Consider the following 26,196-nt stretch of genomic DNA (forward strand, 5'->3'; position numbering starts at 1 on the left):
GTTGAGGCAGAAGGGAACGGTCCTTCCGAGGACAGGTTCATCACCAGGGACTGGAAAAGTGTCAGACTGAAGACTAGCAGCCAGCCAGCAGCCATCTTCCTGATCGAAGATCGATCCCCCAGTCACGGAGACGGAACAAATAATAAAATTAAATGAGTGGGGGGGGGTGTTTTGTTTTTTAAAGTGTCCCCCTCCCTTCTCCGAGGAGCCGCCCAGCGATGGGCACAGCAGCAGGGAGCGGAGCGGAGGGTGGGGAGGAGACCGACTGAGATCTGTGGGTGGAGCGGGGGATCCAGGGGGCTCTCCGCTACTCCAGCAGCAGCTCCGGCTCCATCCGATCCGCCGCCATCAGGGCTACTTTGGGAGCAGATCTCCGCTCGCTCTGGCGTGCCTGGGTCTCTCCTCCTCTGATTTATTCCCGATTGCGGAGGAGGGGAGGGGAGGGAGGAGGCGGAGGCGGCGGGCGTGGGGGCTGCTGGAGCGGGTGAGTTGTGGGAAGCAGCAGAGGCTGGGAGATTTCTCCTTTGCTTCCCTGCTACGAGCACGAAGAAAAGGGAAGCTGGGGAAAGTCACAGCGGGGGAAGGTGTCAGATGAGTCTCGGCGAGCCCTATGGGGAGCCGCTTTCCATACAAGGAATAGGAGGAACTCCCAAAGTCAGCATCTGATCTCCCGTGCTCGGGGGGAGGGAGAGAGATGGTGCCTGGCCCCAGCCAGCCACATGCCAGAAAGCCCTGCACAAGACAGCCTCGCAGGCCAGGCTCCGAGCCGGCCCTGGTTTGCTCCGCAACGCACTTTCTGCTTTGTTTTCTGGGCTGGAGCCCAGGCAGCCTGGGAACTGCAGCGCAGAATCAGGTGAGACTCCTGCTCGCCCCCTGTTCGAAAGCCTCGCCGGGCTTGTCGCTAGCGGCACCCTGGGCGTGTGCGGCTGGGTCTCGGCACCTCCCGGGAGGCTCCCTGGGCGTGTGCGGCTGGGTCTCGGCACCTCCCGGGAGGCACCCTGGGCGTGTGCGGCTGGGTCTCGGCACCTCCCGGGCGGCTGCCTGGCTCTGATTCTCGCTGGCAGCCCTTGCGAGGGTGTTTCCCCCCTTCAGAGAACCCTGCAAGTTCGGCTACTACTAGGCAAACTGCCCCCCTTACTCAATAGCTTCTATTTAGGCTCCCCATGGAAGTTGGCCTGATTTTTAAAAGTGCGGGGCTCAGCCTTCACCAGCTCCCCTGGGGGGCTCTTTTGAAAATCGGTTTCCAGTTATGGGTGCTAAGCGCGGCACTTTTGATGTCCTGGGAAGGAAATAGGTGGAAGGGGGCAGGTTAAGACCAGATTTGATCAGTGTGTTTGCCACATTTTAAGCATGCAGTGTTGTAAGCTTGTGGGTCCCAGGATATTAGAGACACAAAGTGGGTGAGGTAATATCTTTTCTTGGACCAGCTTCTGTTAGCGAGAGAGACAAGATTGCCAGCTACACAGAACCCAGACCTGAAGAAGAGCGCAGTGTAAGCTCAAAAGCTTGTCTCTCTTACCAATAGAAGTTGATCCAATAAAAGATAATACCCCATGCACCTTGTCTCACAACATTTGAACTCAGAAATCATCTTAGAGCCAAGGATATAGACAACTGGGAGCTAGGAAGAGGCTTTATCCCTGCTAAAAATTTCGGGATTTAGTTATTAAATGAAGAAAACTAAGTTTGGAATAGAAGCTTGTTTATTTTGCTGTATTAGAAGCGGACAAATTTAGTCATAATAAAATATTACTAATTAAAGTGAGATTCAACAGTTATTTTATATGTTAACTCTACCCACCCTCAAAAAAGTTGTCTATGCTCCAGTAGGAGCCACCACCTCTTCCATGCACAATCCTGCAAAGCAGCCTCTCCCACTACCCCATTCATCATCAGTAACATCCCCATGGAAACTACAATTATTTTACAAGGTAAAGGAACAGTGGGGAAATGTGTCATGGATATTTAATAGAACAGGTAGAAGAACAATGACAATTATTTTTAATTTCATCAAACTTTAAAACAAACCAAAAAAAAACAAAACAATCCAACACATAGAACTGAGGAGGCAGTGCTAGCAACATCTATCTTCAGTATTTATATGGCTCCTTTTACCCTCGTATCTGAGCACCTCAGAATCTATTTATCCCACTATACCCCTGTGAAGTTCGGCAGTGCTGTTATCTCCATTTTACAGTTGGGAAACTGAGGCACAGAAAGACTAAGCAGCATGCCCAAGATCACACCGGAAATCTGTGACAAATCACGGAATTAAACCCAGGTGTCCCAAATCACAGCCCTGTGCTCTCACCACCAGACCATCCTTCTACTCCTGTGATCAGCCAGCTCTCTAAAACAACTCGCAGCAAATACTCCACAGACCACACTTTGAGAATTTCTGCCTTACTGTGCATTTGTAGTGCTATTTGCCTTGTCTATATGTATCATGCATCGGTTTGATACCTGAGAGTTTTGTCCAGTCTCATTTTAATTATTCTAAACTAATGCAGCTTAGTTCCACCTATTCCTTGCTTCTGTTGAACATAGTCACTGTTAACTCATTGGATTTGCTATATTAGAAATCCCCACCTCTAAGACTTCCCTCCTATCTAGCTAGGACTCTTTTCCATTTAGCACTATGGGAAGAGCAGGGTGGTCATAACCCCTTGGTCATAAAAAAGACTGTTTCAGACCCACCTTAGCACTGAAGTAAAACTTTCGGCCATCTTCAGTTTTGTTGAGTCTCATATTTCGTGTTTTTCTCAAGAACCCAGCTCCTGGGGTCATGTGACTATGTAAGCATCTCAGCTTCCACTTTAAAAAAAAGTTAAGTTTTTAGTCCTGATAATTGCAGAGAAAAGCTTGAAAATGTGCCCCAGCAGGCTCAAACATTAGAAGAATTAAAAAACCCATCAAAATTACATTTATAATATGGTGATTTTTAAGCCAATCTCCTGATTTTTGGTGCCTCAACTTGTGATTTTTGAACACTTGGGGTTGGCAATGCTGACGTGAAAGAGACAAATGAGCAACTAAGGCAAAAGGAGGAATGATAGAGCAAACAAAGCCAGATGCACAAAGTGACATGGGATTAATTTCTCCCACATAAACATCATATTCTTAAGCTTTCTAACACAGCATTTGTCATCTGTGCAGCTCATTAGGGCAGCAACTGTAAAAATAAGTAATTATAGTAATGGTAATACAAATAACTTCCAGGATCAGACCCTGACCTCACTATAATAATGTAATTTGTTCTAAAAGGAGTACTTGTGGCACCTTAGAGACTAACAAATTTATTAGAGCATAAGCTTTCGTGAGCTACAGCTCACTTCATCAGATGCATACGATGAAGTGAGCTGTTGCTCACAAAAGCTTATGCTCTAATAAATTTGTTAGTCTCTAAGGTGCCACAAAGTACTCCTTTTCTTTTTACGGATACAGACTAACACGGCTGCTACTCTGAAACTTGTAATTTGTTCTGTACTTGTACAGGGCCTAGCACACTGGTCCATGACCAGAGCTCCTAGGTGCTATTGCAATATAAATAAATAATAATCAAAGTAGTGAACAACTGGAAAGAATACAAGTAGAAGTATTATTGCTCCTTCTAATACAGTAATACCCCAAAGGCACCAATCAGCATCCAGATCCATTCTAAGCCCCGTACAAACACATAGCAAGACACTCACCCTGAAGAGATTACAAGCTAAGGCCCTCTTCTGCAATGAATTCCATACAGGCGGCAAGGTCTGCATAAAGCTCATTGCAGGCTGTAGGCCAAAGATAGACTAAGGCCCCTATCCAATAACTGACTGCACTCATGTACGGATCAGGACAGAAGGGTTAGGGTGATGACCGGAATATGTCCTATTAGCTCCCTGATTATACACATTATCAAATTGGGGTGGGGGAGGGTGTTTCTTTCCTTTTATTTATAGAAGATTCTTTTATTTTCTTTTTGGCTTGCCAAGGTATGGGAAGAGATGGGAATGGCAGGGATGGGATGAGTTAGCCGGGGTGAATTGAAAGGAGGGGAAGTGAAGGGAAGAGAAACCTGGTGTCCATTGCCATCCGGTAGCAGAGGGAGTCTTTGGAAGCCCTGCACAATCAGGAGCTGAGCAGATGCCATTAGGCTGACGTGGAGGCACATAGGGATTTAGTATTTACCTCACTGTTTCAATGGGAGAGGGAAGAGAGGGGGATGCCACTTCTGGATCAGGAAGTGGGTGCTGCTCCCAGACTGCATGGGTCTCTCTAAGAGATGCAGGAGTCTATGTGGAGAAGCAGCGCATCTGTGTCAGCTCTGGGGGGGTCTCTGCTCCCCCACTCCTGCTCCAGGCACTGTGGCTCTATTAACACTCTGAGGCTGGGTGTTTTGTCATGCTCCTCCATGTTGGAGAAAACGAGTAGGCAGCAGCAGCTGAGGGCAGCTCCGGAAGAGTTGAATTACTCAAGTGAACTCTTAGCTGTGTTAATCAGGGGAACCAAGGCTGTGCTTATTTTCCACTCTCCTGCTCCAGGGGAAGTAAACACGAATGTAGCACCATCTTATTTCTCTGCCCCTAGACTTAAAGCCTGGCTAGCCCATGCAAGGGTCCAGGCCTGGGGCTAGTGATTTAAATCACAATCTAGATTCAAAGCTGGTTAAGTCTGAGGCCTTCCAACTTTGGCTGTGTCACTATAAGGGCAGGTTTCTATTATAACCTGATTATAAATATGTACTCCCTGGTGAAATTCATTGAAGGTTAGAACTAGACAGAGCTGCGTATGGGGCTCACAAAACAGGAACAGCTTGGTGGGCTTGAGGTTTCATTACAAACTTGAACCCCACAATTGCAACAAGCTCCATATAGGCAGACTGGTGTGCCTGTGCATAGCCCCATTTGAGGGGCATGGGGTGCAGGGGTCCACCCACATGGACCTCACCATAAGGATCAGAGCCATGGTATTCCACCCAGATTCAGCCTGAAAACATTGCAACATTTACAACCATTCTTGGCTCTGAGCCCAGTGTTGGAGAAACCTGAAGTTGAGTCATGGTTTTGCTTCAAAACCAAGTGAAGCTTGGTGGTATATTTTGAATTCTTGCATTTTTCTGAATCTGAAAATCAGGAGGCAAGATCCACCCTGACTCAGAGTGAATGGTGCGTTTGCACAAACTCCAGGAGTGATTGATATTTAAAACCTTCCAACTATTTATTTCATTTGTTTTATTAAATAAATAACTGTTTGTGCTACAAATTATGAGGATGTAGAATGCTTACCAATTTGGGGCCTGATCTTGAAACACTTATGCACATGAGTAATTCTACTCAGGCAAGTTCCCACTGAGTTTGATGGGAAGGCTTGGGGGCCTTAAGTTGCTTGCACACATAAGTTTTTGCAGGATTGAAGTCTTAGATATTTCTTCATGCTCTTGCAATCTAAACAAAAGGTTTTGTTTTTAGCATGGACTTTTCAAGTCGGATGGTTTCTGTATGCATTCCTGTGTCAAGTAATGTTTTATTGTTTCAAAGATCCTAAAAAAATCTTACCTTACGTAAGTCTTCACACCGCAAGCCAAGCAAGTTGGAGAAAGCATAAACAAGGATCATATTAAAAGCAATAATTGACCCATTTCAGTTGACCCATTTAAACGTTTTGTTTGGGTTTTGGGGGGTTGAGCTGGTAGCAGTAGCTGGGAATGGGGTAGGTGGGTCAACAAGGAGGGAGAAGGACTGAGGTGGAGAAATTATAGCGAGAAGATGGGGTTCTGAACTGGGAGCTGTTGTACTGTAGAGTAGTCACTGAGCAGGAGGGGAATGAGGTGGAAGTATTTGTGTATTACAGAAAGTGGAACTCAAACTGAGGTGGAGATAGGTTGAGATGAGAGCAGCTTGTCACAGGGAAAGTCTTGATAAGTGAGCTTGATAAGTTTATGGTGGGGATGGTATGATGGGTCACATGCCATTGTAGGCAGTCCCATCAGTGACTTTCAGTAGCAAAAATCCCAAACGGCCTTAAACAGGACACTAGATGGGGAGGGCTCTGAGTTACTACAGAGAATTCTTTCCCAGGTATCTGCCTGGTGGGTCTTGCCCACATGCTCAGGGTCTAACTGATCGCCATATTTGGGGTCAGGAAGGAATTTTCCCTCTGGTCAGATTGGCAGAGAGCTTGTGGGTGTTTCACCCTCCTCTGCAGCATGGGGTACAGGTCACTTGCAGGTTTAAACTAGTGTAAATGGTGGATTCTCTGTAACTGGGAGTCTTTAAACCATGATTTGAGGACTTCAGTAACTCAGCCAGAGGTTGGGGGTCTATTCCAGGAATATGTAGGTGAGGCTCTGTGGCCTGCAATATGCAGGAGGCCAGACTAGATGATCACAATGGTTCTTTCTGACCTAAAAGTCTATAAGTTCTAGAAAACAAGAGGATTGAGCCAGGGGAGTTATATGTGTGCCTGCAGGAGAAATCTAAAGAACTGAGAAAGATAGGGACCAAGGAGAAGGGTAATGAATGTTACGGCACTCTGATCTATCAATATACTCACTATAATGCATATGGCAGGGATGGGAGATTAGCTACTCCTGATTTACACCAGTGGAAGCAAGAGGAGAATCAGGCCCTATATATATTTTAGGCAATGCACCATATTCTGTCTATCTTATCTATCCTTGATATTTACATGACTTCCATTACTATATTATCTGAGTGCCTCACAATCTTTAATGTATATATTCTTGCACTACCCATAGATTACCACCATTACAGATAGGGAACAGAGACACAGAAGAGGCCCAAGGTCATTCAGGAAATCTGTGGCAGGAAACGGATTTACAGAAATTCTACTCTTATTTACACTTGTGTAAGAGATTTGGTGAGTTTACACCTGTGTAAATGGGAGCATAGTTTGGCCCAATGGGCTCTTAGTTCATTTAAGTCAATAGAAGTTTTATCATTGACTTTTGTGAGAGCAGGATCAGGTCTAATACATGCTGACTTCATAACCCCAATTAGAGATGGGAAGATGGACCACTGAATTTTACTACTACTATTATTACTGCCTTCATACACTTTCCAGATGCATACATCAGGAGTAACTCCCCTGAAGTGAAGGGGGTCACATGGGTGTCCAGCCTATGGGAGTGGAGAATCAGGGCCTTACAATGCTTTTTAAGCAGAGAAATCCCAGTTATAGGACTTAAGACAGAGAACACAACATCAAGAGAGAAGTCAGAGTACTGGACTGAAGCGTAATTTTAAATAATATGTAGAGCTGCTTTGGTTTTAAAGTCAAGAGCAATCCCATGTAAGTACATAGAATATAGCGTAGCCCCTTGATACATCTTATTAATGTCAGAGGTATGCTCAAAATGGCAGAGCCACCTTTACTCATGCTCTACGGCCATTGCTTTTGGAAAGGAAGTAATAAGAATCAGGGTAGTCTTGCTCCTCGTTCCCAGTGTAAGATACAGTCAAACATACTTTGACACTGAATGGCTGTTTTGTTTGCAAATAATTATGAACAGAGATGGTTTCTTAGAGCCAGACTGTCTGCAAAAAGCTTGTACACTCCACTCTGGAGAAGTGTGCCATCCCTGGCTCTTCCACGCTGCTGCAACGGGCTCTCTTAAACTGCAGGTTTTGAGAGAGTATCCTAGGTCTATAGACATGGGGCCAGAGCCTCAGCTGGTGTAGACTGGAGAAGCTCCATAGCTTATTTTTGAAACAGTCTGGCAGCTATTTGCTGGGATGTGCAGACAAAACATGTAGAGCAAGAGCAAGTCATCAGGGATGAAGTACCAGCACATTTCTCAGGTAAGTGGGAAAGCGGGATACCGGGAGGAAGCACAGGCAGGAACATCTGTGAGGGGAGGGCTCCTGCCTCATACTGAGAATGAGGGGCAATCAGCAGGTTATCTCAAGTGCTTATATACGAATGCACAAAGCCTTGGAAACAAGCAGGGAGAACTGGAGGTCCTGGTGATGTCAAGGAATTATGACGTGATTGGAATAACAGAGACTTGGTGGGATAACTCACATGACTGGAGTACTGTCATGGATGGTTATAAACTGTTCAGGAAGGATAGGCAGGGCAGAAAAGGTGGGGGAGTAGCACTGTATGTAAGGGAGCAGTATGACTGCTCAGAGCTCCGGTACGAAACTGCAGAAAAACCTGAGTGTCTATGGATTAAGTTTAGAAATGTGAGCAACAAGAGTGATGTAGTGGTGGGAGTCTGCTATAGACCACGGGACCAGGGGGATGAGGTGGATGAGGCTTTCTTCCAGCAACTTGCAGAAGCTACTAGATCGCACGCCCTGGTTCTCATGGGTGACTTTAATTTTCCTGATATTTGCTGGGAGAGCAATACAGCGGTGCATAGACAATCCAGGAAGTTTTTGGAAAGCGTAGGGGACAATTTCCTGGTGCAAGTGCTAGACGAGCCAACTAGGGGGGGAGCTTTTCTTGACCTGCTGCTCACAAACAGGGAAGAATTAGTGGGGGAAGCAAAAGTGGACGGGAATCTGGGAGGCAGTGACCATGAGTTGGTTGAGTTCAGGATCCTGACACAGGGAAGAAAGGTAAGCAGCAGGATACGGACCCTGGACTTCAGGAAAGCAGACTTCGACTCCCTCAGGGAACGGATGGGTAGGATCCCCTGGGGGACTAACATGAAGGGGAAAGGAGTCCAGGAGAGCTGGCTGTATTTCAAGGAATCCCTGTTGAGGTTACAGGGACAAACCATCCCGATGAGTCGAAAGAATAGTAAATATGGCAGGCGACCAGCTTGGCTTAACGGTGAAATCCTAGCGGATCTTAAACATAAAAAAGAAGCTTACCAGAAGTGGAAGGTTGGACATATGACCAGGGAAGAGTATAAAAATATTGCTCGGGCATGTAGGAATGAAATCAGGAGGGCCAAATCGCACCTGGAGCTGCAGCTAGCAAGAGATGTCAAGAGTAACAAGAAGGGTTTCTTCAGGTACGTTGGCAACAAGAAGAAAGCCAAGGAAAGTGTGGGCGCCTTACTGAATGAGGGAGGCAACCTAGTGACAGAGGATGTGGAAAAAACTAATGTGCAAAATGCTTTTTTTGCCTCTGTCTTCACTAACAAGGACAGCTCCCAGACGGCTGCGCTGGGCATCACAATGTGGGGAGTAGAGGGCCAGGCCTCTGTGGAGAAAGAGGTGGTTAGGGACTGTTTAGAAAAGCTGGACGTGCACAAGTCCATGGGGCCGGACAAGTTGCATCCGAGAGTGCTAAAGGAATTGGCGGCTGTGATAACAGAGCCATTGGCCATTATCTTTGAAAACTCGTGGTGAACGGGGGAAGTCCCAGATGACTGGAAAAAGGCTAATGTAGTGCCAATCTTTAAAAAAGGGAAGAAGGAGGATCCTGGGAACTACAGGCCAGTCAGCCTCACCTCAGTCCCCGGAAAAATCATGGAGCAGGTCCTCAAAGAATCAATCCTGAAGCACTTACATGAGAGGAAAGTGATCAGGAACAGTCAGCATGGATTCACCAAGGGTAGGTCATGCCTGACTAATCTAATCGCCTTCTATGATGAGATTACTGGTTCTGTGGATGAAGGGAAAGCAGTGGATGTATTCATAGAATCATAGAATATCAGGGTTGGAAGGGACCCCAGAAGGTCATCTAGTCCAACCCCCTGCTCAAAGCAGGACCAAGTCCCAGTTAAATCATCCCAGCCAGGGCTTTGTCAAGCCTGACCTTAAAAACCTGTAAGGAAGGAGATTCTACCACCTCCCTAGGTAACGCATTCCAGTGTTTCACCACCCTCTTAGTGAAAAAGTTTTTCCTAATATCCAATCTAAACCTCCCCCATTGCAACTTGAGACCATTACTCCTCGTTCTGTCATCTGCTACCATTGAGAACAGTCTAGAGCCATCCTCTTTGGAACCCCCTTTCAGGTAGTTGAAAGCAGCTATCAAATCTCCCCTCATTCTTCTCTTCTGCAGACTAAACAATCCCAGCTCCCTCAGCCTCTCCTCATAAGTCATGTGCTCTAGACCCCTAATCATTTTTGTTGCCCTCCGCTGGACTCTTTCCAATTTATCCACATCCTTCTTGTAGTGTGGGGCCCAAAACTGGACACAGTACTCCAGATGAGGCCTCACCAGTGTCGAATAGAGGGGAACGATCACGTCCCTCGATCTGCTCGCTATGCCCCTACTTATACATCCCAAAATGCCATTGGCCTTCTTGGCAACAAGGGCACACTGCTGACTCATATCCAGCTTCTCGTCCACTGTCACCCCTAGGTCCTTTTCCGCAGAACTGCTGCCTAGCCATTCGGTCCCTAGTCTGTAGCGGTGCATTGGGTTCTTCCGTCCTAAGTGCAGGACCCTGCACTTATCCTTATTGAACCTCATCAGATTTCTTTTGGCCCAATCCTCCAATTTGTCTAGGTCCTTCTGTATCCTATCCCTCCCCTCCAGCGTATCTACCACTCCTCCCAGTTTAGTATCATCCGCAAATTTGCTGAGAGTGCAATCCACACCATCCTCCAGATCATTTATGAAGATATTGAACAAAACCGGCCCCAGGACCGACCCCTGGGGCACTCCACTTGACACCGGCTGCCAACTAGACATGGAGCCATTGATCACTACCCGTTGAGCCCGACAATCTAGCCAGCTTTCTACCCACCTTATAGTGCATTCATCCAGCCCATACTTCCTTAACTTGCTGACAAGAATGCTGTGGGAGACCGTGTCAAAAGCTTTGCTAAAGTCAAGAAACAATACATCCACTGCTTTCCCTTCATCCACAGAACCAGTAATCTCATCATAAAAGGCGATTAGATTAGTCAGGCATGACCTTCCCTTGGTGAATCCATGCTGACTGTTCCTGATCACTTTCCTCTCCTCTAAGTGCTTCAGGATTGATTCTTTGAGGACCTGCTCCATGATTTTTCCAGGGACTGAGGTGAGGCTGACTGGCCTGTAGTTCCCAGGATCCTCCTTCTTCCCTTTTTTAAAGATGGGCACTACATTAGCCTTTTTCCAGTCATCCGGGACTTCCCCCGTTCGCCACGAGTTTTCAAAGATAATGGCCAAGGGCTCTGCAATCACAGCCGCCAATTCCTTCAGCACTCTCGGATGCAATTCGTCCGGCCCCATGGACTTGTGCACGTCCAGCTTTTCTAAATAGTCCCTAACCACCTCTATCTCTACAGAGGGCTGGCCATCTCTTCCCCATTTTGTGATGCCCAGCGCAGCAGTCTGGGAGCTGACCTTGTTAGTGAAAACAGAGGCAAAAAAAGCATTGAGTACATTAGCTTTTTCCACATCCTCTGTCACTAGGTTGCCTCCCTCATTCAGTAAGGGGCCCACACTTTCCTTGGCTTTCTTCTTGTTGCCAACATACCTGAAGAAACCCTTCTTGTTACTCTTGACATCTCTTGCTAGCTGCAGCTCCAGGTGCGATTTGGCCCTCCTGATATCTTTCCTACATGCCCGAGCAATATTTTTATACTCTTCCCTGGTCATATGTCCAACCTTCCACTTCTTGTAAGCTTCTTTTTTATGTTTAAGATCCGCTAGGATTTCACCATTAAGCCAAGCTGGTCGCCTGCCATATTTACTATTCTTTCGACTCATCGGGATGGTTTGTCCCTGTAACCTCAACAGGGATTCCTTGAAATACAGCCAGCTCTCCTGGACTCCCTTCCCCTTCATGTTAGTCCCCCAGGGGATCCTGGCCACCTGTTCCCTGAGGGAGTCGAAGTCTGCTTTCCTGAAGTCCAGGGTCCGTATCCTGCTGCTTACCTTTCTTCCCTGCGTCAGGATCCTGAACTCAACCAACTCATGGTCACTGCCTCCCAGATTCCCATCCACTTTTGCTTCCCCCACTAATTCTACCCGGTTTGTGAGCAGCAGGTCAAGAAAAGCGCCCCCCCTAGTTGGCTCCCCTAGCACTTGCACCAGGAAATTGTCCCCTACGCTTTCCAAAAACTTCCTGGATTGTCTATGCACCGCTGTATTGCTCTCCCAGCAGATATCAGGAAAATTAAAGTCACCCATGAGAATCAGGGCATGCGATCTAGTAGCTTCCGTGAGTTGCCGGAAGAAAGCCTCATCCACCTCATCCCCCTGGTCCGGTGGTCTATAGCAGACTCCCACCACTACATCACTCTTGTTGCACACACTTCTAAACTTAATCCAGAGACACTCAGGTTTTTCTGCAGTTTCATACCGGAGCTCTGAGCAGTCATACTGCTCCCTTACATACAGTGCTACTCCCCCACCTTTTCTGCCCTGCCTGTCCTTCCTAAACAGTTTATAACCATCCATGACTGTACTCCAGTCATGTGAGTTATCCCACCAAGTCTCTGTTACTCCAATCACGTCATAGTTCCTTGACATCACCAGGACCTCCAGTTCTCCCTGCTTGTTTCCAAGGCTTTGTGCATTTGTATATAAGCACTTGAGATAACCTGTTGATCGCCCCTCATTCCCAGTATGAGGCAGGAGCCCTCCCCTCACAGACATTCCTGCCTGTGCTTCCTCCCGGAATCCCGCTTTCCCACTTACCTCAGCGCTTTGGTCTCCGTCCCCCGGTGAACCTAGTTTAAAGCCCTCCTCACTAGGTTAGCCAGCCTGCTGGCAAAGATGCTCTTCCCTCTCTTCGTAAGATGGAGCCCGTCTCTGCCCAGCACTCCTCCTTCATGGAACACCATCCCATGGTCAAAGAATCCAAAGCCTTCTCTCCGACACCACCTGCGTAGCCATTCGTTGACTTCCACGATTCGACGGTCCCTACCCAGGCCTTTTCCTTCCACGGGGAGGATGGACGAGAACACCACTTGCGCCTCCAACTCCTTTATCCTTCTTCCCAGAGCCACGTAGTCCGCAGTGATCCGCTCAAGGTCATTCTTGGCAGTATCATTGGTGCCCACGTGGAGAAGCAGGAAGGGGTAGCGATCCGAGGGCTTGATGAGTCTCGGCAGTCTCTCCGTCACATCGCGAATCTTAGCCCCCGGCAAGCAGCAGACTTCTCGGTTTTCCCGGTCAGGGCGGCAGATAGATGACTCAGTCCCCCGGAGGAGAGAGTCCCCGACCACCACCACCCGCCTTCTCCTCTTGGGAGTGGTGGTCGTGGAACCCCCAACCTCAGGACATCGCATCTCATGCCTTCCAACCAGCGGAGTCTCCTTCTGCTTTCTCCCCCCAGACATATCATCTGGTCCACTCTCCGCAATGGTACCTGTGGAGAGAACATGAAAGCGGTTAGTTACCTGTGTTTGTGTTACTGGAACCCGGACATTCCGCTTACCTCTTCTGGAGGTCACATGTTGCCAAGCTTCTTCACTGGCCTCTTGGCTCCTCTGTGCAACCTGCTCTATATCTTTAGAGCTTTGTGTCCCTAGAAGCCTATCCTGAGTTTTGTCCAGAAAATCCTCAGTCTCTCGTATACAACGCAGGGTCGTTACCTGTTGCTCCAGACCTTCAATCTTCTCTTCCAATATGGAGACCAGCTTGCACTTTGTACAGACAAAGTCGCTTCTGTCCTGTGGAAGAAAGACAAACATGGCACATCCAGTGCAGGTCACAACAGCTGAACCCCCCCCTTCCATATCACCTACCTACTATGAGCTTCCTCAGAGACGTTTGCAAGATGTAAGCCTCACTGGGCTCACTCCAGGCGAACTCCCAGGCAAACTCCTGCTGTGAGCTGCTCTGCTGTCCCCGCTGCTCAGCTGGTTCGCTGCCGCTCAGCTGGTTCGCGAGGCTCTGGCTATTTTTAAACAGCCAGGCTTCCCTGACGCAAACACACAGACACCCTAATGCCCGCCCCCTGCAGGCTAGCAGCCAATCAGACACTCACTCAGGCTCTCCCCCTGCCCTCCCAGCAAACACACGCTCGGATACTTCCTCAGCAAGCAAACACACACACTCGGATACTTACCAGTCCCAGGCAAACTCCTGCTGTGAGCTGCTCTGCTGTCCCGCTGCTTGTTTCTTGACTTTAGCAAAGCTTTTGACACGGTCTCCCACAGTATTCTTGTCAGCAAGTTAAAGAAGTATGGGCTGGATAAATGCACTATAAGGTGGGTAGAAAGTTGGCTAGATTGTCGGGCTCAACGGGTAGTGATCAATGGCTCCATGTCTAGTTGGCAGCCGGTGTCAAGTGGAGTGCCCCAGGGGTCGGTCCTGGGGCCGGTTTTGTTCAATATCTTCATAAATGATCTGGAGGATGGTGTGGATTGCACTCTCAGCAAATTTGCGGATGATACTAAACTGGGAGGAGTGGTAGATACGCTGGAGGGCAGGGATAGGATGCAGAGGGACCTAGACAAATTGGAGGATTGGGCCAAAAGAAATCTGATGAGGTTCAATAAGGATAAGTGCAGGGTCCTGCACTTAGGACGGAAGAACCCAATGCACAGCTACAGACTAAGGACCGAATGGCTAGGCAGCAGTTCTGCGGAAAAGGACCTAGGGGTGACAGTGGACGAGAAGCTGGATATGAGTCAGCAGTGTGCCGTTGTTGCCAAGAAGGCCAATGGCATTTTGGGATGTATAAGTAGGGGCATAGCGAGCAGATCGAGGGACGTGATCGTTCCCCTCTATTCGACATTGGTGAGGCCTCATCTGGAGTACTGTGTCCAGTTTTGGGCCCCACACTACAAGAAGGATGTGGATAAATTGGAGAGAGTCCAGCGAAGGGCAACAAAAATGATTAGGGGTCTGGAACACATGACTTATGAGGAGAGGCTGAGGGAACTGGGATTGTTTAGTCTGCAGAAGAGAATAATGAGGGGGGATCTGATAGCTGCTTTCAACTACCTGAGAGGTGGTTCCAGAGAGGATGGTTCTAGACTATTCTCAGCGGTAGAAGAGGACAGGACAAGGAGTAATGGTCTCAAGTTGCAGTGGGGGAGGTTTAGGTTGGATATTAGGAAAAACTTTTTCACTAGGAGGGTGGTGAAACACTGGAATGCGTTACCTAGGGAGGTGGTAGACTCTCCTTCCTTAGAAGTTTTTAAGGTCAGGCTTGACAAAGCCCTGGCTGGGATGATTTAATTGGGGATTGGTCCTGCTTTGAGCAGGGTGTTGGACTAGATGACCTCCTGAGGTCCCTTCCAACCCTGATATTCTATGATTCTCGATTCTGCCTTGCCTTGTAGGAGTGCTCAGGTGGTAGGGTACAAAGATCTTCCTTCTGTTTCCATTAAGCCTTTGTGCAGGGACCAGGACTCTGCCTAGCCTTTGTGCTCCTACAGCCTCATACAAAGCCCACTGAAATTAATGGGGGATTCCCATCGTGTTCAGTGGGCTTTGGATCAGGCTCCTGGTGCATAAGGACTTCAGAAAACTGGCAGTGACAGCTGTACTAGACACCCACTTCATTCACACTTGCACTCACAACCATATACACAATGACACAAAAACAGGGGAAGCTGCGGAGCAAGGCCTGAGCCATGACCCTGCTGCCCTCCACCATCACACCTGGGCCACTGAGAGGAGAGTGCCACACTCGGTAAAAGCTACTGCATGCATTTTCCCAGTACTCCCGGAGGGTCTGTGCTTAGAGCATGCACAATGCCAGTCAGAAGCTGGCAATGCACAGGTGTTCTCAAACCCACCATCCCCACCCAACCCAAATTAAATCCACAGTCTTGCCCTTATGTTTTATGGGTGGGGCTTTGAAAAGGAGCACAAAGTCACTCAGATGCTTATGAAACTCCTAGACAAAGTTCATTTAATCAGAAAACTAACTGTTATTATTAATTGGTTAAAAAAACAAAACAAAAGAAAACCTCTTCACTCAAAGAAGCTCCTAGCAGACGCAGTGATCTGCAGAGCCAAAATACAGCAAATTTACCCCAGAAAAGGAGATACCTGGATGCAGCTCTTCCCACTGTACTGTGATTTACTGTGCAGCCCTTTAAAAAAGCAGCTTATGGATACCACTCTGCATTGGAGACTCTCTGAGAACAGTTTGATCCCACTGTTGTGGTTTAGGAGAAATGGTGGAGAATTTTGAAATTGTTTCTGAGGTTTTGCACAATTTCTATAGAACCCACATAAAATACAGAGAAATTGGAATCATTTGGAACATTCGGCAGGCCAAAGAAAAAGATGAGTTTAAAATAGCAAAATACAAAAAGGACAGTGCAATGGTTAAGGTGCTACCCCTAGGACCCTGGGTTCAGTTCCCTGCTCTATGGTAGACTTCCTGTACGAGCTTGGGCAAATCACTGTGTTTCTGAGCCTTACCTCTGCATCTGTAAAATGCATGTAAGAGCATTTCCCTATCTCACAGGGGTGTTGTGAGGATAAGTACATTGATAGTACAGTAATAGGGGACATTTAAGTACCCGAGATAAAAGATAACATTCCTGAGAAAAAACAAAGCCCCATCTACAGGTCAAGTAGGGATCTATTATTTAGAAACCTCTTTTGATGAGATAAATCAACATCATCGTTCCCAAAATCTAACATGGTGTAGTGCCTAGAAGTCTTTACCATGTCAGGGCTCCATTCCATTAGGCACATCAGAGGAAGACGGAAGATGAGTACACAGTGTAATGCCATTGTGACGAAGGCCAATTCTATTTTAAAATGAGTATGCAGCATGCGATATAAAAGGGTCTCTTTAAGGGGTGGAATAAATTCCAGGTGAGATGGACTACCAGGACTACCAAGATGCATGGTAACATCATGTTACACATTTTATGTCCTAGACATCACCTCCACTTACAAACTGTGTGTATGTGTTGTGATGCTGGGCAGCTCATGCCAAGGCCCTTAGGCCTCACTGGCCACTGACAAACACATAGCTGGAAACCAATCTGGCTCACTTGTGGGTTAGTATTAATAAAATAGGTATTAGATTTATAAAAATTTATTTAGTGTGTTGACTCTTGTGAGTTGTTGCATGCATAAATCTCTCTTAAACTATCTATATCCCATGTTATAAGGTAATATTTAAGGGTTTGCCCTATAACTATAAACATTAGGAGAAAACAGCTTCCCGCAGTCCCATTGGCTGGGAACGGCGAACCGCGGCCACTGGGAGCTGCGGGGGGCCTTGCCTGCGGACGGTTAATGTAAACAAAATGTCTCACGGCCCGCCAGCGGATTACCCTGATAGGCTGCATGCCGAAGGTTGGCGCCCCCTGAGCTAGTCTGACCATCTGTATATCACAGCCCATAGAACTTCCCAAAAATAATTCCAAGAGCATATTTTTGAGAAAAACATCCGATCTTGATTTTAAAATTGTCAGTGCTGAAGAATCCACCATGCCATTTGTAAATTGTGCCAATGGCTAATTACCCTATTCAAAAATGTATATCTTATTTCCAGATCAGGCCTTTACTCTAGCCACCACTGGACTGCTGAACAAATGGAAAAATTGACGTGCTTAGCCTCTCAAGCCCTGTGTTTTGGAACTGCATAAGGAAGATATTGCATGCCAGGAGTAGGGTATTTTTGTGATCAGTGCATCATTTGATGAGGAACTTGGCTGTAGTTTTTAATATATAATATTGCACCAGACAGCCTCTTGCTGTAATTAATAGGAGTCTTTGGGACAGCTCTGCCAGGGTTGGTCACCTTGCCAGAGTGGGAGTTCAGGGTGCTCAGCACCTCTCAGAATCAGGGTCCTGTAAGAATAATGGAGAACTCCTGCTGCTGTTGCTGTATCGCATCACACAAAGTAAGAGTGAAACTTGGTCCACGGATGAGCCTCATACAAGTTTTAAAACCATTTACATTAATTTTTAATAGCCTGATGCACCACTGCTTTTCCTGAAGTCAGTGAGAAGAAATGCTGGATCAGTTCAATAGTAGCTTTCTTTGGGCCTGATTCAAAGATCATTGAAATCAGTGAACAGTTCCTAGTGAGTTCAATAAGCATTGAGAATGTTAATCCCGTTCATTGTATGTAGGTGTTGCAGTACTTCTACTTCTCAAGAATGGGAATGATATATGTGAGCTACAGTCACTGAAGCATGAGGTAAGCCCCAGCCCCAGACCTGCCCCCTACTGCGGGCCAAGCCTCAGTCCCTTTGCCCTGTTCCCCACACCCCAGGGAGCCATGGCCCAGCTCTGGCTCCAGGGGAGCGGGGAAGCATAGACGGGGTAAGGAGGGGTGCGACCCTCAAAAGTTTGGAGACCACCACTGATATAAATCCCATTATGAGAATGTTTTTAAAAAGAGGAACTATTATTAGAACCATAATAGGTCTTTGGCCATCATTACACAGATGATTTTACAAAGTTTACCATGGGTCTGTGGCCTACGGCCATAGAGTTCAAGGCTGAACACTGATAGTGCTCAGCTGCTTCTTTTTTACTCCTCCTTCACTCCATCTCACCCCTTGAACTTTGATCCTGCTTTCAGGACATTGAAGTATGTTAATGAGTATTCACCAAAGGGGAAAAGGTGATATGGAAGAGAGAGATGAAAAAGAGTGGATGAAGAGTGGGATGGACCAGAGGATGAATAGAAGTGAGACAAGAAGAAAAGTAAGAGTTAAAGGGGAAGCAAGAATGTAGGAAGAAAAAGAGAGAGTGAAGAGGAAATGGTGGAAGTAAATAGGAGCTCAGAGTAGATAGCAAAGGGGAGGGAGAGAAAGGTGGAGACAGGTGCGTGCCTGGTCTACACATGCTAGCACTGCTTTAACTAAAAAGTGTTTGTTAAACTGGTGTTAAGTTTGTGCATATGTGACCTACATGGTTTATACTATAGCATTTATTTATTTTTAGTCCAAAGAAAGGGGGAGAAGCAATGGGGAAGAGAGATGGATCATAGTTGAAATATTGTGTCTCTGAAAAGATGGAGAGAGAGTAGGATGGGCAACTCAGTTAGAACAGTCCTGGAACATCCAGAACTAGGGTGCGGTGATTACTAACATGCTAAGTAGCATTTCCAAATGTGTATAAGAAGTCTTTATTGTGAGCAAGGAATGTTGTGAAACTTTTATTGTGAGCAAGGAATACATTCACCATTTGAGAACTGAGCCAAACAAAACAGCGTGTGGGCAGGGGGAGAATGGTTATAAACATCGGAGCTAAAGACAACCCTGTGGCTGCAGCAGCTGACTGATCAGGACTAAGATGTGTCTGCTGTGTGGGTCCCATCTACCGCTTTGGATACAGGCTCCAGATTTCCATTTCATCAGCAAAATGAAGACTAGTCACCTGTTATCCCAAGGGTTGGAATGCTTAACTGTGGAGATCCCCAAAGCTTTGTGTGCTGACAGGATTCTGAAGCGTTTGAAAGGACTGAGATGCTGCCATTCTTCTCAAACGCCGAAGAGTCCAGGTGACACATTCTGGTCACACTATAAAGACTGAGAAGCCATCTTTGGAATAAGGTCAGAGGGTAGTGTGTTTTCTTGTGTGTGCTACAATATAGAAGTCCAATGTTATGTTGGAACCTTATATTTAAATATATGCAACAGCAACAAAGGGGAAGTCTGTAAAAGGAACACATTTACCATCTAATAATTTTGGGGAAAGCTGTAGTATTCCAAACCCTATTTATAATACTTTATTCTGTTTAAAATGTAGGTTTACTAATAAACTGTAGGGTACTCGCACTTTGAAGTAGACTGGGAACTATTAACACCTACTGGTCAGGATTGTCCATACAATAGTCCTGAGGTTTAACTCTGTAATACTTTCTGAAAAGACAGAAATCTGACCTGTGCTTCAGCAAAGAGGTAAACAGGAAGAAGTGGAGTGTGATAGATTTACACATAATATTGCCTCAACCCCATTACAAAGTGACACACTTATTTTGGGTTAAGAATGGCATATTTCCGTTTAGCCTAACCTGGTATTTAAATGGATTAAGCTAAACCAAAATAATAATCTGAAATAAGAGTGCTCACACAGGATTTTGCACTAATTTGAATACTAATTTAAGTAAAGGGGTATAACTTCTGTGCATAGACAAGGCCTGGTAGGGGGAGGAGCAGCAAAGGGACCAATAAGACAAACAAACAAAATACATTTAAGAAATAATAAACGTTCCTTCTCTGAGGAAGCCCATGGCAAGCAGGCTCTCTCAGCCTTTTTGAGTTTTATTTAAAATCTTTATTTTAAAAGCTTCTTGGTAATCTTAAAAATTGCCGATTAAAGAATCAAAGATAAAAACAGCTGCAGATAAGTGTGTGTCTCTGACCAGCCCTGATATCTATCATTAAAATGAAGGAAGGAATTTAAAAGTCACACATGAAAAGTCAAGCTGACAGTGCAGTCGGAAGACAATTTTTTATGCTTGCTGCGAGTGTACAGCACATCCTTAATGTGCAGCCATAATACATATCAAGTCCAACCCCTGGCCTGATTCACACCCCACTCAAACCTCTAATGATGTCATTCATTCATTTACATTAATTAATCCCCCCCACAACTATTTCAAAAATCATGATATAGAATGCTAAGGCCCCCATCTTGGAATGAACTGTGCCCAGTCAGACCCTGGGACTCCAGCTACACAAAGCCCACTGTGGCTTCGGGGCCTAATTATATACATTGACTTTACCCTGCACTTGCAGACATCACTAATTATTGCCACTCCCAACTCCAGTGTTGTTTCCATAGTAACTAACATACTTAAAAGAAATTGGGGAAGCAACTGCAATATGTGTAAAGGGGAATGAAGATATGCACACCAAAAAATGACAGACAAAAATAATTTAACATGCAAGATAATCAAAATGCAACATGTGATGATGTAGAGGGCTATGAAATTTTTTATTGGGCTTTTCAGAAGTGCCCAAGGGAGTTATGCACCCAACTAATTCAGTGGGAGTTGGGCTTTAGATTCCTTTAATTTAGCAGTTATTTCAATTTGTTTCACACAACGTGCCTAACTCCTTCATGAGAAACAGCCACCTTGAACTCATGGCCATAAAAAGCTATCACTCTGTAGCCTCACGGGTTCTCTCAACATACACACTGAAGTGATTCTACAGACACACAGGACTTTGTGGTTCCAGCAAGGCTACGAACCCAAGAACTGAAGTTCCACAAGCACAGGCTTGTATCAATTATGAAATAATCTGTTAATTGTAGAAGTAGTAGGAACTATGCTCTCTGTGAGCTGGCCATCAAAAGTTACCAAATGGTTGCGTGTCCCAGAATCCAAATACATCTTTTAAAATCAGCTACGCTGACTTTAAGCACAAAAGATAAACAGCAAAATGAATCAAGCTAACACAGTAAATCCTTCTATAATCTGCAACCATTTCACTCCATCTCAAGGTCTGTTCTCCGACCAAACTCCAGATGCTGCTAACTGAGAAGTCTTCCAAACTCTGACAGGTAGAATATTTCAGACCAGAGCTGTCTGGCACTTCCATCCCACAAGAAATAGTCATGTTTTGAGATTTGTTTTCAACCTGAATCAGTACAAAAGGTGAAAATGCTGAGATTTTTTGCAGAACAAAAAGCTCCATAAAATACTAATTGGACAACACGGAAATGAAAAATTTCAACATTTCCAATCAAAATATAACCTTTTGACATTTTGATATGAAATGTCAATTTGAAACAAGACATTTACTTTCAGATTGACATTTCTAAATTTGCTTCTGAAAAAGAAATTTAAAAAAAATTAATCAAAGTTGACATTTGCTTGTGGAACATTTTGATTTCAAGGAGAACAACTTGTTGTTGAAAAACTTGTGACCAGTACTATTTCAGACCTGGTAGGTACAGTAACTACACACAGCCAGCACAATTCTTGATTTATACACACTTGTTTTATATATACACACACACACACGCACTTGAGTAGGCCTCTCATGCTGTCCAGAGAGCTGTGGTACACATACACCAAAAAGAAATTATGGCAATATGAGATGTACAGGTTCCCTCCACAGAAGTGATAGGAAATCTTCCTTAGACTTTTCATTCTCCTTCCACACAGTTCCATATGCCTCCTTCTCCAGGCTCCAAAGGGCGGTGTGACAAAGTTCCTCCTCTGCCTTGGTGGGTCCTGCGCTTATTGGTGGATTTTCTCGCCTCAGAGGTTCACGGCAGCCCTCAGTTTGGCCACTTTCGTGGCTCAAATCTGCCATTCACTCAGTTAGCCTCACCACTGGCCAGCATGGGGAAAGGAAGAAGAACAATCCCCACAGTCTCTGCTGATCCACCTAGTAGATTGGGGAACAGGCCAGAGACCTTCCCCTCTGGTGGAACCCACAGTCCAGTTCAACTCCTCCAGTATCAAGTAGGGAGTTGGGGGGGTGGAAGGATGGGGGGAACCCGGGCCCGCCCTCTACTCTGGGTTCCAGCCCAGGGCCCTGTGGATTGCAGCTGTCTACAGTGGCTCCTGTAACAGCTGCATGACAGCTACAACTCCCTGGGCTACTTCCCCAGGGCCTCCGCCCAACACCTTCTTTATTCTCACCACAGGACCTTCCTCCTGATGTCTGATAATGCTTGTACTTCTCAGGCTTCCAGGAGTATGCCTTCTCACTCTCAACTTCTTGCACCTCTTGCTCCCAGCTCCTCGCACTCACCACAAACTGAAGTGAGCGCCTTTTTAAACCCAGGTGCCCTGATTAGCCTGCCTTAATTGATTCTAGCAGCTTGTTGATTGGCTGCAGGTGTTCTAATCAGCCTGTCTGCCTTAATTGTTTCCAGAAAGTTTCTGATTGTTCTGGAACCTTGCCTGTTACCTTACCCAGGGAAAAGGGACCTACTTAACCTGGGGCTAATATATCAGCCTTCTTTCACTCTCCTGTAGCCATCTGGCCCGACCCTGTCATACAGGATAGTTTCAGGTATTAAAGTTTCCTTATTTTACATGTTTTCCTCTGGAACAAGCTCCATTGGTCCTACTGCAGGAAACCTACAGCACGGCCTGGACCATTCCCATGGACCATGCTCCATGAGTGAACTTCACCCTGGTGCAGAGATCCACACTTGGCCTATACATTGCTTAATGTAAGTGATTATAGTCATTGTGCTGGTGTTCAGCAGAGGGGTGAATTTCACCTCAAATGCATATGCACACCCCCAGGCTGGTATTTAAAAGTGTCATCAGAACATTAGGTTAAGACTCTTAGCCAAAAAATAATTAAAAGTTCAAAGCATAACAATTAAATGTCCAAAAATAAAGAGATTCTTAATACATCCTTCTTTTTAAATGGAGTAAATTTGATCTGGCAGTTTTCCTCTAAACTTAAGAGTCATTTGTTTGCATTCTTTCTCAGGGAAGTGGTTTGCACTGATGTACCAATCAGCATCTGCTCAATGGGCTGGTATGCTTCACAGAACCTAAGGCCGAGATCTTCAGAGGTATTTAGGCACTTACCTCCCATTCAACTCAATGAGAGCTAAGTGCCTCCATATCTTTCAGGATCTGGGCTTAAGAGGCAGAGATCCTGTTGTTGCAGGCAGTTCACAGAGGATACCTCTGCTAGGTGCTGCTCCCTCCTGGAGTCAGGGAGAATAGGGGGAGCTACTCCTCTGCTTTTAGCTGTGCTTTCCTTGCTTGAACCTGAATCTCGCCCTGCATCTGCCTACAAAGCTCCCATGGTCCCATCTTTAAGGTTAGGAAGGGAAGAGGATCAAGGGAGAGTTTTTGGAAGGAAAGTGGAGGAAAGCCTGAGGAAAAGGGGAAGCTAGGAAGAGGGTAACCTTGAGAGAGTACATGGGGCAGGAGGGAGAGTACATGATGCCAGGAAAGAAAAACAAAGGGGAGGCTGTCAGGATTAACCAATTTATGTTCACAGAGTTTTGAAGTGCCAAGTATTTCTCTTTGTAATAAAGCTCCATTGGGAAAAGAAATCAATGGGAATTTGCATATCAATATTGCAGTAGCATGGTGCTATAGTAGAGAGAGAGAGATTGGGCAAATAAAGGTTAGGGCCAAATATTGCTGGTTTTTAACCTCCATATCTATTTAAAATAAAAACTGAAAAATGTCACAGTGTATGTTTGTCCTTGATTTCCTTCCAACAGACTGTTAATTGATATGTTCACATGTTTTGATGTGTGATTTACAATCTCTAACTCAAGGGGCAATTGCGACCAGGCTGGTAATCAGAATGCTGAGCCTCACTACAATGGGATGTCAACTGTCCTGAATATTGTACTCTAAAAATTATGGCTTTCTAAATGTGTGGGTGAAAATATTAAGCAGCGATAATCAACAGTACAGCTGATGGGGGAGGGGGTGGCGGGGAAATGGCATTCTGAAAATAGCTAGTGCATCTGCTTGGTAACTATTTTTTCTTCCAACTGGAAATATTCTCCAGTGTTTCCAAGGAAAAATATAGAAAAAAAAACAAAAACAGAAGTCTACCAATCTTCACAAAGAACTCACTGTCTAGAATTTTTAAAAATCTGTTTTTAGGTGGTACCTAGAAAAAAGAATGAATATCCGCAACCAGGTTTTTGGTTTTTTTTAATCTATTTCTTCTCATCAGTACTTTAAAAATTGCTTTGCAAAACCATAAATGGCCTGAAAACTTGTAAATTATAGTTTCGTCCCAATACAACCTACAGTAGCTCACTTATGAGCTCTGAAATCTGAGGTTATAATGAAAACCAGTAAAAGCCCCTAAACTATTGCAGCACTATCCTGTGCTACTGGACTATCACCTGCACACTTTGTTTGATCTAGTTTTCCACTGTGATTTCATTTTGTGAGAGAGATACTTAACCGGGAATATTTTTAGAAATAAAAATTGTTCTATTTTTCATGTGCACAGGCTTCCATGCCGTTAAATGAGTTGCTGTAAAGGGCTGTGTGCGAGAGAGAAAAATAATCATGAGCTTCTGCTATTACTTTCTATTTCTGTTTATAGAGGCTGATTTGATCAGTAGATTTCAGAGTCTGCTATCGATCATTTGTATTCACTCCAAGAGGGGTTCAGAAGAAATTAATGAGAAGCTGGAGTTACTGTTGGTGTGCAAACTTTTGAAAAAGGTGGGTAGAGCAGATAACCACAACTTTCTAATGAAGAAATCTGGCGGGTGCTGACACAGCAGCTGTATTGCTATTTTTTGTTAAGCTTCAATTAATTTTGATAACAAGATGCTGCAAAAATGCATACCTGAGTTATCTTTTTAATGTGGAACAAATACATATGTTTGTCTCATAAGCACGAATGTATAGGCTCTCGTCCTATATTATGTAGCATTCAGGCAGTTCTCCACAGAGCCCCAGTTATTTCAGTGAGACTCTGTGCAAGTTCAGCACTCCACTCACACATTACAGTTCAGGATTGGGGCCATACATCTTGCCCAAGGGGGAATTTTGGGCCAGATTTTCAGAGGTACTGAGTGCCTAAAGATTGAGATGCCTTAGGAGTCAGGCGCCTGACTCCTATTGGCTTCCATAGGAGTTTGGCACCTAACCTGCTTAGGCACTTTAGAAAATCCCCTTAGGTGCCTACCTGCATCTATAGGTGTTTAAATAGCTTTGGAAATCTGACCCCTCCCAATTAACATCTTTTGCTGATGATGACACTGCTGAAGTCAAGCCCCATCCTTAAACGGCCAACAAGAGAGTTTCTACCCCTGGGAGACAAAACAAATAATACCAGCTGCCCCCTATCCAATTTCCACAGATCTGCTTCCCATCTCCCCTTTTCTCATTTGCAGAAAAACACAGGTGCTTGGTTTTTAAAGGGACACAGGGCTAGATTCCCCAAGGAACTCTGACTTCTAGGCGCCTAGAGGGAAAAAAACCATTGGGATTCACAAAGTTTGATTAGGTGCCTAGGCCCCTTGTGCAACAAGTGGGGAGAGAGGGGTACCTCAGAATGGGATCCAGAAAAGCCAGCATTCTAGGCAGCTCCTCACCTAAGCTAGCCAAAGCAAGAGGTGTGTCCTAAGCCCCCGCGTCCCTCAGGGAGCTGGGTGCCTACATCAAAACTGCACAGAGGTGCCTCTCTCTTGCTTGGGGTTCTCAGCTGCAAACCCTCTCTTAGGGTTAGGTGCCTATCTGTGCTGTTTTTTGTATTGGAGCCAGGGCACTGGATGCTTCTCACCAGCTGGCTATAGAGTCATCCTCATGATTGCACTTGTTCTCTATCTGGCCCAATGACTCTTTCGTTATTTATCCACAGTGGAACACTTTCAACAGGAGAGACTGAGGGACCCCACATGAGAATATTCTCTAACCTAGTGATACATGGGATGTATAAGTAGAGGCATAGCGAGCAGATCGAGGGACGTGATCGTTCCCCTCTATTCAACATTGGTGA

At 45.6% G+C, this 26,196-nt stretch overlaps 1 protein-coding gene and 1 long non-coding RNA gene across 5 annotated transcripts in view; one reads left to right on the forward strand and one right to left on the reverse strand.

Annotated features, from left to right (window-relative positions):
• The window catches only part of CACNA2D1 (calcium voltage-gated channel auxiliary subunit alpha2delta 1), a 659,278-nt gene extending 658,532 nt beyond the window's left edge, over window positions 1-746 (reverse strand). For all 4 annotated transcript variants that reach the window (XM_037889245.2, XM_037889243.2, XM_043552428.1 and 1 more), the window contains exon 1: window positions 1-746. In XM_037889245.2, the coding sequence (XP_037745173.1) occupies window positions 1-95 (95 nt within the window). In that variant the 5' untranslated portion in view covers window positions 96-746.
• Window positions 658-26,196, forward strand: part of LOC119565079 — a 27,950-nt gene continuing 2,411 nt past the window's right edge. The window contains exons 1-2 of the long non-coding RNA XR_005223800.2: window positions 658-853; window positions 24,793-24,914. This is a non-coding gene — a long non-coding RNA (uncharacterized LOC119565079). The remainder of the gene's footprint in view (window positions 854-24,792; window positions 24,915-26,196) is intronic.

Source organism: Chelonia mydas, chromosome 1 (assembly GCF_015237465.2).
Source record: "Chelonia mydas isolate rCheMyd1 chromosome 1, rCheMyd1.pri.v2, whole genome shotgun sequence".
Taxonomy (NCBI): Eukaryota; Metazoa; Chordata; order Testudines; family Cheloniidae; genus Chelonia; species Chelonia mydas.